The sequence below is a fragment of the Natrix helvetica genome (genome assembly GCF_964273705.1).
Source record: "Natrix helvetica genome assembly, chromosome: 2".
Taxonomy (NCBI): Eukaryota; Metazoa; Chordata; class Lepidosauria; order Squamata; family Natricidae; genus Natrix; species Natrix helvetica.
Genome location: NC_138552.1, coordinates 236,593,878 through 236,609,850, shown reverse-complemented (window position 1 = coordinate 236,609,850; position 15,973 = coordinate 236,593,878). Strand labels below are relative to the sequence as shown.

Here is a 15,973-nt window from a genome sequence, read left to right as displayed (position 1 = left end):
TCACCCTTAGCTCCTCGGTAAACCAAGGGGCCAGGGTGGATCATTGCCGCCGGAGAGGCCGCAAAGGCGCCACCCGGTTCAAGGCCCCGGTAGTCGCATTGTTCCACGCGACTACCAGTTCCTCTACCCGAGGGCGGGTCAGGGCTACAGAAGGTGGCCCAAGCTCCATTTGGAACCTATCTGGTTCCATCAGGCGCCTGGGGCGGAACCATCTAGTGTTTTCCAGTTCCGCCTCCCCGCAGCGGGGGGTAGCACCAGGGAAGCCAAGTCGGAGGAGTGAGTGATCTGACCATGACAGGGGAGTGATGGTTAAGTTCCCTCCTCCCAGAACACTCAACCACTGGCCAGAGACAAAAACAAGGTCCAAGGTGTGACCTCCCTCGTGTGTCGGGCCCTGAACCAATTGCGTCAGGTCCATGGCTATCATGGAAGCCATGAACTCCCGAACCCCCTCGGATGCTTCTCCCACCGATGGCAGGTTAAAATCCCCCATCACTAAGAGTTTGGGGGTCTCAACCACCACCGATGTAATGTAACCAGGGAGGTGCAGAATAGGACCACTGGGTTCCCCCCTCCCCGCTACTTAAAATTAACTTTGCTCTATGTCACTTTACTATAAGAGAGGAGAAAAGAGCCTTCAAATTGAACTGCGAACAAATTCTAGATTCTTTCCCCTACAATCTCTAATCCACATTCAATCTGTCCTTTTTTGCCATTTTGTTTAGCACCCAAATTTGGTTCTACCCTGTTCTGGTTTTGGAAAGTTAAAATTATCCCACTGAAAGCTAAATAGACAGTAAAACTGAAGGCTTATGGGAGAATCAGGTTGCCACAGATGAGTGTACTGATGGGAAAGTCAGAGCGGATACAATAAAGCATTAAGAAAACAAAGTCACTTTATGGACTCCTGACGGAAACCAGGAGACTCTGAGTTCTAGGCCGCCCTTAGGCATGAAAGCCTGCTGGGTGGTTTTAGGCCAGTCACTCTCTCTCAGCCCAACCTAATTTATAGGATTGTTGTGGGGAAATAGGAGGCAGGAGAATTAGGTCTGTTCTCTCTCTCCCTCTCATAAAACTCTAATAATATTACAGTCATCTAGATTCTGGACAGAGAAATATGGATAGGCTGTTTCAGCAGGATGCAGACACATTCTGAGGCCTTCTGAGGGCTCTCTACATTGGTCCTGCTGCCAACTCCGCTCCATCCATTAGCAGGTAGTCTGTACACTGTTCAGCCACTGTTGACTTCTGCAATAAGGAGCCCATTAATTTGGCACAGTGGACATGCCACTGAAGTTTGAGGAATCTAATGACTTAGCATCTTACAATGTTTTCTATGGGAGGTGGGAGTGGGTGAGGGCCTATTAATGGTGAAGGGGCATTGCCTCAGTTTCTCTCTAAGTTCAGGAAAGGGAGGTGAATATTAGGAAACATTGCAGGCTCCAAGGACAGGCTATTCATAAAAATAGGCAAATATAAAATAATACTGTGACTGGTTTGTCATGTGTGATGATAAACAAGTAAATGCTGTGTGCTTTTATTTATTTTTTTAGTAATTAGACTTTTTGTTTTCTCTTTTTCTGCAGGTTCATTCTTGTATCTTAATACATCAGAAAATATGAACTTCCTCCTTTTGAGCCCATGGCTGAGAAGCAGTAGTGAAAACTGCATGGTACAAGTGGCTGTCTACAAATACTTCCAACCAAACGGGAAGTATGTTGCTCAGGTCCTCCATGCTAATGAAAGCCACATCAAAACCCCATTGATTCCTGGCAGAGAAAAAAATGGGTAGGTCTCTTTCTCCCCCCTCCCCCACCTTCCAATATTACAATGCTTTGAAGCATTAAAATTCAGCTAAATACTTCTATCTGTAGAGTACTTTCTAGTTTCATCTTTCATCAGGGAATCTTTTGATCTAGATTATTTAAGAAAGAGGAGAGACTGCATGGCTTTGTCACTGGGATATGTTATTACTATGTCTACTCTCATTAATCTATTTGGATATATTAATACTTGACCATAATAATTCACACACATGCACGGACACACACAATGAGTAATTACAGCCCATTTTGCTCTCAGGGACACCACTTTGCTTTTTATTCATGAATATACTGCATTTTTTTCCTGATTAGAAGAGTTTTTTCTTCTTTCATGCTGTTCTGCCAACTGGTATGTAATAACTGAATTCAGTATAATTTAATTTCCTAAACCTCAAACATTAGCATAGGAAAAATACAAGTTCTACAGTATAAAGCTAATTCTTGCCTGCAGACACCAAGACAAATCAATAGTTGGAAAAGGTAAATGCATCTTTACTCATTTGCTAATATTCAGGATGAATTCATTCTTTGTGTTGAACATGATAGATTAATATGCTCCATAAACCCTAAAGTTTGTAAATCTTTGTTTATAGCTTAATATTATTCATAAACTCAGATACAACGTCTTGTTTCACAAACCTTAGTTAAACTATGGCTTACTGCAGTTTGTGAACTTGGACCTATTAGAGATTATAGTGGTGCTTAGTAGGTATTTACATAATCTGGCAGATAAACTAAATCTTCCATATGAAACCATGGGTTTTTTGGGGGGGGTTTACATTGTCAGAACTGGAAAATAGCCATTATTTCTTCATCCTCTAAAACACGGGTGTCAAACTCGATCACGTCATGTGACGTCATGTGACATATCACAACATTTTTTTACCTTTATGGAGCTGGCGTGAGCGTGGCCTGCTTATGATGTGTGGGTTGCCAGTTTGACACTCCTGCCAAAGCAATGGCTAGTAATATTCAATGTATTCCATTTGCAGACTCCATACTGAAGCTAACTTTAAGAACAAAGGGTCAGCAGGATTCACAGATACAGTCTGAGTTGAGCGTTGTAGTACTTCTTCCACATGTTTTCCCTTTAATCTCTTCTTAATAATATTTCAATACTATCTGAAAGTGTTTTGAAGGTTGAATACACTTCTGTGTCACTTTAGTTGTGCTAATTAAGATGTTATCCAACTTTGTGAATCAATGGGACTTTGTTTTTTAATGGTTTCTTTGCTGTAAAAATATGAATGCATTCACAAAATTTGGTTTGATTATTATTATTCGCTAATCTTTTCAGTGTTGTGAAAGTGTGGTGATGTGGTGGTGGTAGAGATAAGGATCAACACATATATAGTACAGTAGTGCAGCATGTGCTTCTTTTCACTTCTTTAAGTCTGCACATCTTGTGCAAGGGGCCAAGCTAGCTGGTGGCAGTGATTTCAGAAAATGGGGATTTCTATTTTTTTAAACCACACAGCCTTTCTTATCTCCTTATACACTCATTATATGCAGGAGAAGGCGAACACTGTAACCTGAAGGTGGTTTCAAAAACAAATCTATTTCCTGGGCTTGGCCTTGTATAAATTTTTGCATTATTTCCAGGCTGGTCAGACAAAGAAAAGAAGCCAGAATTCTGTTTGGTGGAAGCTCAAATTTAACTGTAGGAACAGAGGTCAGCCAAGTGGCTCAGCTGAACAACTTCAGTGTCTTGTTTTGGAGAAAATCTAAAGCACTGTTTCTCAACCTTGTCAACTTTAAGATGTGTGGACTTCAATTCCCAGAATTCCTCAGCCAGCACACTTCTTAAAGTTGGCAAAGTTGAGAAGCATTGGTAGTAAAGCAAATATCCTGTTAGTAACTATATGGATATTGGCCACAAAAGAGTATTCCTCCCTCTCTTTTTTCACTTCTTAATAGTCATATATTTAAAAAGATAACAAACAGCAATGGCCTATTCCATTTAGGGGAGAACTGTTCTTTCAAATTTTGTGGCCAAAATGATGCCCCAAAGGACATTTTCTTTTTTCCAAACTAATGCAAAGATGTTTAAAGTAGCAATTGGTTATGCTTATACAAATGCTTCAGAAGACAGCTGTGATGGAATGAAGCAAGCCTAAAACATTAGTTTATGTCCTTTGCATTAATTTGTTAACCAACTGAGAAATCAAGGTACTACTTGTATTTCTTAATCTCAGGTCATGCCCACTTGTCCCAAGGTTGAAAAATTAGCCTTTTAAAATATAACCTAGTAGTGTAAAAATTAAATACATGAGAGCCCTGTTTAGCTCAATATTTTAACCCTTCTTAATCCATACATAATTTTTGTATGCTAGCAACATTTACATAAAGTATTTAGGGTGATGGCATTTTTTAATTTAATTGGCCAGGTAAAATATCATATTCCAGTTGTGTAATTAAGATTAATTGCCAGTGATTCCTCAATTTGTCAGCCTTTCTCTGTGGGTTTTTTTTTTTTAGATTGTAGTCAGGGCAAAACAGCAGGAGCCTATTTTGAGCAAGCTGATTTTGGATACTTTGAAGTGATGTTCTTTGTTTAATTTAGAATTTAATTTGAATATATGAATAGTGTGCACTCTTGATATTCTGATTAAAAAGTTTACTTTCATAGTTGCAGAATACATACTGCAAAGAACAATTTAAAACAACTGCCATAGTTGTGTTTGCTTAGCATGGGAAACTGCTGAGAGAATTATTGTACCAGTGGCCTTGCTAGCTTATCTTTGAAAGAATGGAGGGAGGGAGGAATGGAGGGAGGGAGGGAGGGAGGAAGGAAGGAAGGAAGGAAGGAAGGAAGAAAAGATTTTTTAAAAGTAGTTGATTCATAGAGCAAATTTACCTTGGATTCTAAAAGGTTTATAAAAATTAGGTGCAAGGTTTTTTTTTAAAAAAATAAAAACATAGATGCTAGTAAGGAATACCAAGATTGGGATCGTAGTATCCTGGATGAGAATAATTTAGTCCTTTGCAAGAATCCAAATAAAATAATTTCCCTGTGTTACTCTTAGTCCAAAGTAAGAACAACTCACTCCCACTGCTGCATGCCAACATTCCTCATTTAACAGCCAGAAAACTCAAATCCAAGAAGCTCCCACTGGCCCTTGCCCAACAACTTTAACATTGATTCCCAATGGAAACCCAAATGGGTCCCTGAACATCCAGGTATAGGAAGACATATAAATGACCCCCCAAAATGTGCCAGGCTTTGAAATAGCAGTGGACAATCTTGAATAAGATTCGTACCTCACATGGTGTCTGCAGGAACTCTGTATAAATGGGGCATAGTATCCCCCTCTCAGTGTGATTGTAGATCAAACTGTAGATCACAATTGTGACCAAGTGTAAGCTGAGGGCATATACCAGTCCAGAATCTGAATTTGTTTTTAATAAAAATGATGCTGCACTTCAATAGCTAGATATATATTTCATTATGTTTTACTAATTTTGGTGAAATCTTATACATACATACATACATACATACATACATACATACATACATACATATATTGCTAGTCCATGTATGATATGCCATTTGCTAAATAAATAAATAATTTAATTTTAGTTAGGAATTGATTCCAGTTAGGGAACCCAATATTGTTACAATAATACAGCCAAATTGACTTGTTAATCAATTCTATACAGACTGTTTGGAAATGGAATTGTGGCAGGTTTTCTTCTCTCTTATGAATGTTACAGGAACAGTAAATTTGTACTCATCAGATTCTGATAATTATGTAACTAGTAAGTGCTCAGAAAAATGCTATAGAATTGCAATAACTCTATGGACTATAAACAAGCAGAAAATTCAGGAGGCCAGTGAACCCCCAGTTTGTATATATCATCCTAAAATGGTTTGCATTGTTATAACTATACTTCTTTCATGGTGCAAATCCCTGCTTGCTAAAAATAATTGTTTATACCTGGGTTCCTCAGCCTAGTACTCTAGGGCAACTGAATTATCCCCTTAGAAGTGTATGACATTTATACTCTAACAATATCACATTTTGATGTGATATTGATGTGTGTTTGAACCACAGGGTAAATGGAGTCAATCTTAACTTGAAAAAAAATCCCATTTCTCCTGTGTTATGGATAAGAATTTATCACACAAGGGAAAGTCCACTCAATTGTCTTCAAATCAACAGACTGCCTAAACTTGGATTAGAGCAGAAATGCCTCAATAAGCAGAATAAAAAGATAGTGATAAGCTTAAATGAAACCCCAGTAATAGTGGGTGAAGTGAAATGAAATAAGTGAAGACATTAAAAAAAAATCTTCCCTTATTCCAGTCAGTTTTAAGTCTCCCCCACCCATTCTCCTCCACCAGTCTTTTGGGAACTGTGGATAGTTAAGTTACCTTAGTTATATTAGACTTTGTTGATCATTTTACTTGATGTATCAATTTTCGGCAAACCATTTTGAGTTTCTTAGGAAGTTAGCTTATCTGTAATAACTTCATAAATAAAGATTATCGGGACACAAAGATAAGCTTTCTCTACAGATTTCATTTACTTCTCTGTGTCTTGAGTAGTTTTTCTAACAAATCAAAATGAAAAACAAGCCAAGAACAAACACCCAGCGCACACAAGCTGGATAACCAATGCTTCTCAATGAAACTATGTGATCAGGCTATGCAAGAGGAATTTGGTTCACAATCCTTTAGCTCAGTGGTGGTCGGTGATTGAAACACATAAGGAAATATTGCTCCTGCCGCCTTGAGTCCGGAAGCAGTTCCATAGGTGGAAGGCATAGACATTTGGTGAGGTACTGACATTTAGTACTATAAGGAGCCCCAGATCGCTCCTGAATGAAGGAGTGGAGCGTCTGTGAATTTGAACTGAGTAATGGAATGTGAAGTAACTGGCAGTTGGAATAGAGTTCCTTCAGGTGGGGAGGGGAAGTAGAACTCCTTAGCATCAGAGCGTGTTAATTACTATATAAGAAGTACTAATGATCTGATGGTCATTTAAAAAAAAATCTTTTCTTAGCGAGCAACTAGAAGCCAAGAGGAACATACGTGCCAAATTTCAGGTTTGTAGGCTTTACGGTTCTGGAGATTTTGTAATTTTATTTTGTAATAAAATTTGTAATTTTATATATATATATAATTTTGTGTGCATGTGTGTCTATATATACAGAGACAGAGAGAGAGAGAGAGAGAGAGAGAGAGAGAGAGAGAGAGAGAGAAAGAGAGAGAGAGAGAGAGAGTGATGGGTCTCTGTTCTTGGTTTGCTTTTCATTTTACAGCATTACAACTGTAATGAATAATAGGAAATAACCAGTTATCAATATCAATATCATATCTTACATTTCTTCAATGTTGAAGTGATGTCCTTGTCAGGTGACTGTAATCCTTGCCTGATATTCCAGACATATAGATGACCTTCTCTAATTCCTGCCTCTTCCCCCTGCCTCTAAACATATTCAGGGACCCTGGTATGTATTCAGAGGCAGAGATAACTCTTATTTGCATTGCAGATTTAGGAAAGTAACCAAAGGGAGCAGATGTAGAACATTATTCTCATTCAAAGTGACACGAGGTGCACATCTTCTCTGAGCTTTGAAAAAGGTGATCCACATTTCCCCCTAGTTGTACATTCATTCCATTTCCAGTATTAGTCTTCTCTCCCCACTGACTGTCCCTAGCTGTCAAATCATTGCATGGCTATTTACTTGGAACATCTGACAAATGTTTGCATTTTGGTTCCTATAATAGATGTAGGAAATAGAATGCAAGAGAATGATCCATGTAAAGCAGGAAATTTAAGTCAATGTATTCAGGGAAGAAAATCTCTCAAATCTGAATTGAGCTTTGTGTAGGTCACAAAGAAGTTCTCGCTGAAATCTTTAGGGCTGCATTTATCTGATTTATCTGATTTCTAGTTGTATAGGTGAGGAACAACAAAATAATCTAACATAATTGCCTTCCTGATTCCAGTGAGTATAAAAAAAGAAATAGACTTGTGTGATTTAAGTGAAGTCAATAACTGATTTAGTAGAGTAAGGGTGGTGGAAAGAAATGTCACTTCTTCTCCTCAAACACTTATTAAAGTTGAACCAAGCCTTGCATGGATGTTCAATTTGGTAGATTAATGACAGTTTGTCTCACTATGCCAGCTGAAGGTATAAGCAGGTATCAAGTATTTATCATGTGTACCTACTGTTATTTATAGGACAGAAAATAGATGGCCTTTTGGCATCCACAGTGAAGAGTTGGTTTCTTTTTTTCAGGAGGATTAATTTTGATTGATGAGCAGATTTGCCATTATAAAAAGTCTCAGAACAAATAGCAGCTCCTGTGAACCTTGGTCCTTTAGAATTAATGTTCATGAGAAACTGTAAATAGTTTAATGCAGAATAGCGGATTTGAAAGACTAATTAATTCATCTGTAGAAAAAGAGTAGTGGAACATTAGCTTGTATTACCGTAGATTTCTTTTTTAAGATTTCTTCAAAAATTCCAGAGGGCATTATTGTTTTATTTACATGCCAAAAAGGAAAAGAAAACCATCCTTCCCCAGCTATATTTACTATAAATTAGTCATTGGTCTGCTATTCTTTTCATGTGTACAATAATCCGTGCACATTTGGAATATATTCGGGATTGTCACATTTTAAGAAGAAAAGGGAGAATAAACGATTAGAGTATGTTTGATAATTGCCAGGTTTGAATATTTTAAGATAAAGTAGATTTGTTGTTTTGGAGGGCAGGACAAAAACTAATGACTGGAAATTGCAAGAAAGCAGGCTTTTAGCTAAAACATTAGGAGAACCATCCTAACAATAAGAACTGCTCATCCACAAAACGGAATGCTTTGGAAAGTAATTGGTTGGGTCTCCTTTATTACCGTAGAAGAGGTAAGCAGAGACTAGATAACCATCTGTCAAGATTGCTATTGTTATATCATGCATTGAACAGGGGTGATTTCCAGTTAAACTTTTTTTTCCCACAGATTCTCAGAACATTAGAGTTGGTTTTGCAATGTTCACTGATTCTAAAACAAAAAGGTATTTCAAAAATGGGAACATTTCCTGATAAACAGAATGAATGGAATGAAGTTATTTGATTGTACAGTATATTATTTGTGTGTGTGTGTGCGTGTGCATATACACATACACATGCACATATACATACAGTAGAGGTTCGCCTCACACATATGTGCTAGTTGTTCCCGACTCTAAGGGGCAGTTCAAAGCCGAAAAGCCAGCACTGTCTGAAGATGTCTCTGTGGTCATGTGGCTGGCATGACTAAATGCCGAAGGTGCACAGAACACTGTTACCTTCCCACCAAAGGTGGCTCCTATTTTTCTATTTGCATTTTTACATGCTTTTGAACTGCTAGGTTGGCAGAAGCTGGGACAAGCAATGGGAGCTCACTCCCATACACGGCGCTAGGGATTCAAACCACCGAACTGTTGACCTTTCTGATTGACAAGCTCAGCGTCTTAGCAATTGAGCCACTGTGTCCCTACATATACATATACAAGAGAGGGTGTGTGTATACATGTATATTTATATGTATAGATATATACGTACCATTTTGAATAACATTTTATCTAAATAAATAGCACAGAAGAGAATCAGCACATGTTGCAAGATTCTTATCCTCAGATAAAAGTTCTCCTGGATTCATGAAAATGTACCTTCTCAATGCAGCCTCACCATTAAGCAGACAGCTTTCATTCCACCCTTCTTCCTCTCTGAGTGCTTTGGCTACTCCTCATTCCTGCTCAGGAAAAACTAAGCTTTTTTGGCCAAACTGTCTGAGCTACATTCATTAAACTAGAGAATGTTATCCTAACACAAACAGTGACATTAATGCAGATGTCACTTGAAGAGGAGTAGGTTGTCATGCTTTGTTTCATGCAGTTCTGCTGTAAAGTTCTAGCTTATATTTGTTATTTCAGGGATAGGTACTACAGTAAATGTCAAGATCACTGTGCCCTGGAGATTTCCCTTGGTATTTACTAGGCTCTCACCTCTAGTAACTAAATCTACCTTTATTTAAAAAAGGTTGCCTTAATTTTTAAAAGAGCGTAAGGAATCCTGTAAAGCAGAGTGCAATCCTGCAAAACAACACTTTTGTTTACCAGAATGTATAGGAACCACACGTAACTCACAGTCATTTTATGTAAATAAAAATGGTTTGTTGGGAATGTGCCTTCCTGTCAAGAAAGAAAAAACGAGAAAAGAAACAACATTTTTTTTGGTGAAAACAAACAAATGCCCAGATATAGAATAGGTGGTAATTGGCTCAACAGTAATAACTGTGAGAGAGTGGAGTCCTAGTGGACAATCACTTAAATATGAGCCAGCACTGTGCTGCAGCTGCCAAAATAGCCAACACAGTTCTAGGTTGGGGAATAGAAAAAAAAAACACTTGAAGTTCTAGTACCACTTTATAATGCCCTGCTAGAACATAGAACATCATCACAATTGGAAGCGAACTTGGAGGTCATCTAGTCCAACCCCCTGTCAATCAGGAGACCTTATGCCATTTAAGAAAATGACTGTCCAGTCTCTTCTTAAAAGCTTCCAGTGATGGAGCATTCACAACCTCTGAATGCAAGGTTTTCCACTGGTTGAGTTGACCAGATTTAGAATATGGCATCCAGTTTTCGTCGTCACAATATAAAAAAGATGCTGAGACTCTCAAAAGAGTGCAGAGAAGAGCAACAAAGATGATTGGGGAACTGGAGACTATAACATATGAAGAACGGTTGCAGAAATTGGGTATGTCTATTTTAATTAAAAAATGACTAGGGGAGACATGATAACAGTGTTCCAATATCTAAGGCAGTGATGGCTAACCTTTTTGTCATCGTGTGCCGAAAGCACGTGCTATCGCACCCATAATGCAATGCGTGCATGAAACCCCCATGCCTCACCCCTGCAAATGCACACATGATCCCCCTAACCCTGCTCATGCATGCAATTCCCCTGTGACCCCCCTGCCCCATACATGCACATGTGACCCCCTATGTGCGCCTTTCCCCTGTGCATGAATGCATGACCCCCCTGTGTGTGCCTTTTTCCCTGTGCATGTGCGCCCTCCACACCCACACATGGCCTCCCTCTGAACATGCCCTCCTGCGCATGCACATGTTACCCTCCACACGTGTGCCCCCACATCTCTGCATGCACCCCACCCCATGCAACCACAGACTCAAAAACCAGCTGGCTGGTGGGAGACACGTGCATTTGCGCAGTGGAGTTGAGCTGGGGCAACAGCTCATGTGCCCACAGACAGGACTCTGCATGCCATCTGCGACATGCACGCCATAGGTTCGCCATCCTGGATCTAAGGGGTTACTGCAAAGAAGAACGGGTCAACCTATTCTCCAAAGCACTTAAATGCAGAGGAAGAAGCAATATTTTATTATTGCATGGTTCTAATGTAAGTTGCCAGGCCTAGTCACATGAATCATAGCACATTTTAAAAAACCGAATCTGGCAGGGTGAGGTAATGATGATAACTGCTCCAAACCTGGCAATGTTGCAACTGTGCTGCCTCGTTTCATTTAGCCATTTGCACAACATTTTGGTTCTCCCAAATTCACATGAATTCTACAGCAGTTATTTCTCAACCTTGGTAATGACAACTTTAAGCTGTGGGGACTTCAACTCCCAATGTTTCCCAGCCACCATGCTGGCTAGGGAATTCTGGAAGTTGAAGTCCACACAGTTTAAAGTTGCCAAGATTGAGAAACACTATTCTATAGCTTTCCCTGATGCCTCTGTACAGGCATAGTTGCTGAGATAACGTAGCTCTTTGAGTTTGTCCAGGGGAAAGAAAGAGTATATCCGGTCAGTATAATTCTACAGTCCTAGTGGACAACCATTAAAATATGAGCCAGCAGTGTGCAGCAGCTGCCAAAAAAGCCAACACAGTTCTAGGCTGCATAAACAGAGGGGTAGAATCAAGATCACGTGAAGTGTTAATACCACTTTATAATGCCTTGATAAGGCCACACTTGGAATACTACATTCAGTTTTGGTCAATATAAAAGAGATGTTGCAACTCTAGAAAGAGTGCAGAGAAGAGCAACAAAGATGATTAGGGGACTGGAGGCTAAAACATATGAAGAACTGTTGCAGGAACTGGGTATGTCTAGGTTGATTTAAAAAAGGACTATGGGTGATGTGATGGCAGTGTTCAGAGATCTCAGGGCTGCCACAAAAAAGTGGGAGTCAAGTTATTCTCCAAAGCACCTGAGGGCAGGACAAGAAGCAATGGGTGGAAACTAATCAAGGAGAGAAGCAACCTAGAGCTAAGGAGAAATTTTCTGACAGAACAATTAATCAGTGGAACAACTTGACTCCAGAAGTTGTGGGTCCTCTAACACTGGAGGTTTTTAAGAAGAGATTGGGCAACAATTTGTGTGAAATGGTATAGGGTTTCCTGCTTGTAATCATAACCCCAACACTGCCTAAAATTCAAAAAGTATTCATTGAACTGAACAGGATTTCTACACATTTGGTACAGCTCACCTTTCATAAATATAAGCTACACTTGAGATACATTTAGCTACTTCTATCATCTTGGGACAGGATGCTCATTTCTTGGCATGAAGAAGACATTTTCACTCTGTCAAGCTTCTGGAGACAAACCCATTCCAAGTCAAGCAAAAGAAGAAAATAATGGGGTTAAATTTGTAGGGCTAGTGAAACAGTCATCTTGGAAAAAGAGGTATATGAAAGGAATGTTTGTTTGCCTCCAATGCGCATTCCAGCAGGGCTTTTTTCAGGAGAGAGGAGCAATTTCAGGTTTCCTGATTTCAAAAGGAAGAGGTGACTCCTTGACATCTCTGTCAATCAGGCCCCATAATAGAAGGAGAAAATGTGTTCCGCTGAAATTAATGCACTTGAAAAGCAGTGTGGCGATAAATTAATTTCAGGTCAGAATTTCTCACAACTCGAGTTGTTCATTGTGGCAGCAAGTGTCTTTTTCTCCCCTGTTAGCCTGAATTACACATTAATATCTGATAAGGTCTTCACAGTTCATATCCATTTACAGGAGGGAGAAAAAGAAGTGTTGTCAGATCCTATTATTTGATTGGGGTTAAGCCAACCAAGCAAAGATTTTTGCAGGGATTTTGTACAGGAGGGATTAAACAGTAATATGGCAGAGGAAGAAACTGTTTAAAAGTAATGCTAGGAGGAATTGCTCTCTTTGCTTCATGAATGGCACTCGAAAAACTGTTTGTGGCTCCCATGGAATTGATAAAATATTCTGCCTATGCAGAGATAAAAAGCGTTCAAAGTGCCACCGAGTTTTAAAACATCTGATCCAGCAAATACGATTCACTTACCTTCCCTACCGGTTCACAAATGTGAATGCGCGCTTGCTTTACTCACATGGGCCATGTCTGCGCATGCGCACTGCCTTCTGAGCATGTGCAATACTCACTTGTTACATTGGGGCAGGTGGGCGGAGCCTCCCGCAGCCGCCACTACCAGTTCGCCCAAACTGGAGAGAATTGGCTGAATACCACCTCTGATCTGATCCCTTTACCAGCAGGTATATTCACCTATGTTTTAAATATTTTTTTGGAAAATTAGATGTTATGGAAAAAAAGTGAATGCACTTAACAGCATTACTCCCCCCACCCCCGCCTATATCTGATAATGTCATATTGGAACAGTATTTATGTAAAAGCAGAGGTAGTCCTCATTTAGTGACTGCTTCATTTAGCGACCCCTTGATTATGGTGGTGATGAAAAAAATAACTTTGCAACAAATTCTTGTATTCATGACTTTCGCAGGTCTGCAAAGCAAAGGACAGCTGAAGTAAGGTATTATAACCACAACCATGGTGGTTTCAGTGACCGCTTCACTTAATGACCAAGTTGTCAATCCCAATTCTGGTTGTTAAACACAATCGTAGTACATATAAATGTAGCACAAAGTGAAATCTACTCATCAGATGGTTTTTGAATTGCTGGAATGATATTAGGAGGAGAAATGGAGAAATGACAAAAACAATTTAGCAAAATGATTCAGGTGCTGAAGCCCAAGTTTATTGTTAGCCATGGAAACAGACTGGGAAACTTTGGACCATACATGCTCCCTAAGCCAAATCTACCTGACATAGTGGTTGAAGATTGTAGAATAACAGAAAAGCAGATCCCCATATATGAAGGGCATGGATTTGTGAATATGAAGGATATAGATCCTCATATGTGAAGGTTATGAAAGAGTTACATAGTTCTGAGAAGCAGGACATTTGAGAAAGATACTCAAAAAACTTGCTCTGACTTGATTTTGTTTGGTATAAGATGGGGCAGTGAGAAACTCTGACAATTTTTCAAGCTTTTATACCCCACAATAATAAAAAAGCATTTCTAGAACCTCTGCCATATCTGTTCCTTGACCTTGTTCCTTACCTTCAATCTTGAAGTTTCTTTCTCATGCTTCCTTCCTGTACAGAAACTGCTCATCTTCTCTGATGGATTTTAGTGTAGCAACTCTTCCCATAAACCCTTCCCTTTCTCCTCCAAGAGGGAAACAAGTTTTACTTTGCAGCAAATGATGTTCCAGGCATTCTTCAGACAGAAAGACACACATTGCAGATCATAGTGATGCTTCCTTCACTGTCCCTGATGCTTAGAGTTTTCCTTATGAAAACTTGCCTGCAAATCATCTATAGCTGTTTGCTCCAGTTGTTAAACCTCATCTCATCTCCTTTGGGGATGAGGACCAGCCCAGATTAAAAGAAAAAGATTGGGAGAGGGAGGGCAATAGGGGAGGGGGTCGGAGAGCGGAAGGGAAAGCTTTCCTACTTGACTTCCCCTGCAAACTTTTCCTGGCTTTCCTTGTTTTTCCCCCCTCTGTGTAGGAAAAGCTACGGTTGATGATAGGTAGGCCTGTACACCTACTAATGATATATTCATTATCATCCCAAATCAACCCACCTCTTAATTAAAGATTATGGACTATTATCTACCATGATAGTCCATGTAGGTCAGTAGATGGATGTTTCATTGCTTAATTATTACACAAAGCTGGTTCTCATATTGGAGATAGATAGATAGATAATGTAGATAGATGATAAATAGATAGATGATAAATGATACATAGCTGATAGATAGATAGCTGATAGATAGATAGATGTAAAATATTAATAAGAGTATCTAATACTGTAAAATTATTCCTTATTGCTACCACATTGCCTTTGTATCTTTGTATCTTTGTATTTTTGTTATCTTTTATTGTCTTAAAAATACTTTGTGCAGTCTGTTTATACAGATCGATTTTCTAAGGTTTTTTTTTTTTAATAAAGATTGCAGACAAAAAAGCAATTATATTTTCATAATCTATGAATGTAACTGCAACTATATGGTAAAAATATTGTCTCAGAGGCAGAAATAGAGGAATAGCACACATACTATTCAATTGATATGGATTGCCAAATTGTTTACCAAATTAGTCCAGTTTGCTTCTCTTTCCACAAAGGTAATCATTTTTTGATCTAATGAGAATAAAGAAGTTCTCTAGACTTCAGTTGAAAACTAGTTTTTTTGTGCTAATTATTGGATAGAGACTCTGAAGAGATGTTCCTGTTAACATTTCTGTATTAACCATTTTTGGAAATTTATAGTACACATTTATTCATCTAGTAAGTTTCTCTTTCAGTTTACAAATATGTCCTAGTGCATCTTCCCACTAACATTGCTCCCCAGACTTTATAATTGCACGGATGCTAGTCTTTGTTTTTCCTGATAAAAAAACTAGGAAAAATATTTGGAAATTAGTTGCATGCATGCAAACATCACAATTAAAAAGTCCTGAAATGTACCAATATAAACTTAAAACATTAAATTATTCTTATACAATAGACCTTAATATTATATAAATTTGGGATGGGTGCAGATAAAACTTCCATATTTTACAAAAGTTTGTCAAAATAAGAAATTTTAATATTTGTCCCAGGATAATGTTTCAGGATCCAATCTGGGTCACTCACTGGCACCAGAGATTTTTGTCTTTTGGGTTTTTAGACTCCTGCTGAAGCCCACTTTCAGGGAACTTCTCTCTAGCCTAAAGAGAAGTTCCCTAGCTAGAGAAAAGATGGTCTCCAGCACGAGTCCAAAAACTCAGAAGACAAAACCTCTGGTGCCTATGACCAACA

General features: G+C 38.9%; 1 protein-coding gene across 1 annotated transcript in view; it reads left to right on the top strand.

Moving 5' to 3' along the window:
• Positions 1-15,973, top strand: part of ALK (ALK receptor tyrosine kinase) — a 680,353-nt gene that overhangs the window by 318,700 nt on the left and 345,680 nt on the right. The window contains exon 4 of the mRNA XM_081944717.1: positions 1,587-1,788. Coding sequence (XP_081800843.1) covers positions 1,587-1,788 — 202 coding nt within the window. The remainder of the gene's footprint in view (positions 1-1,586; positions 1,789-15,973) is intronic.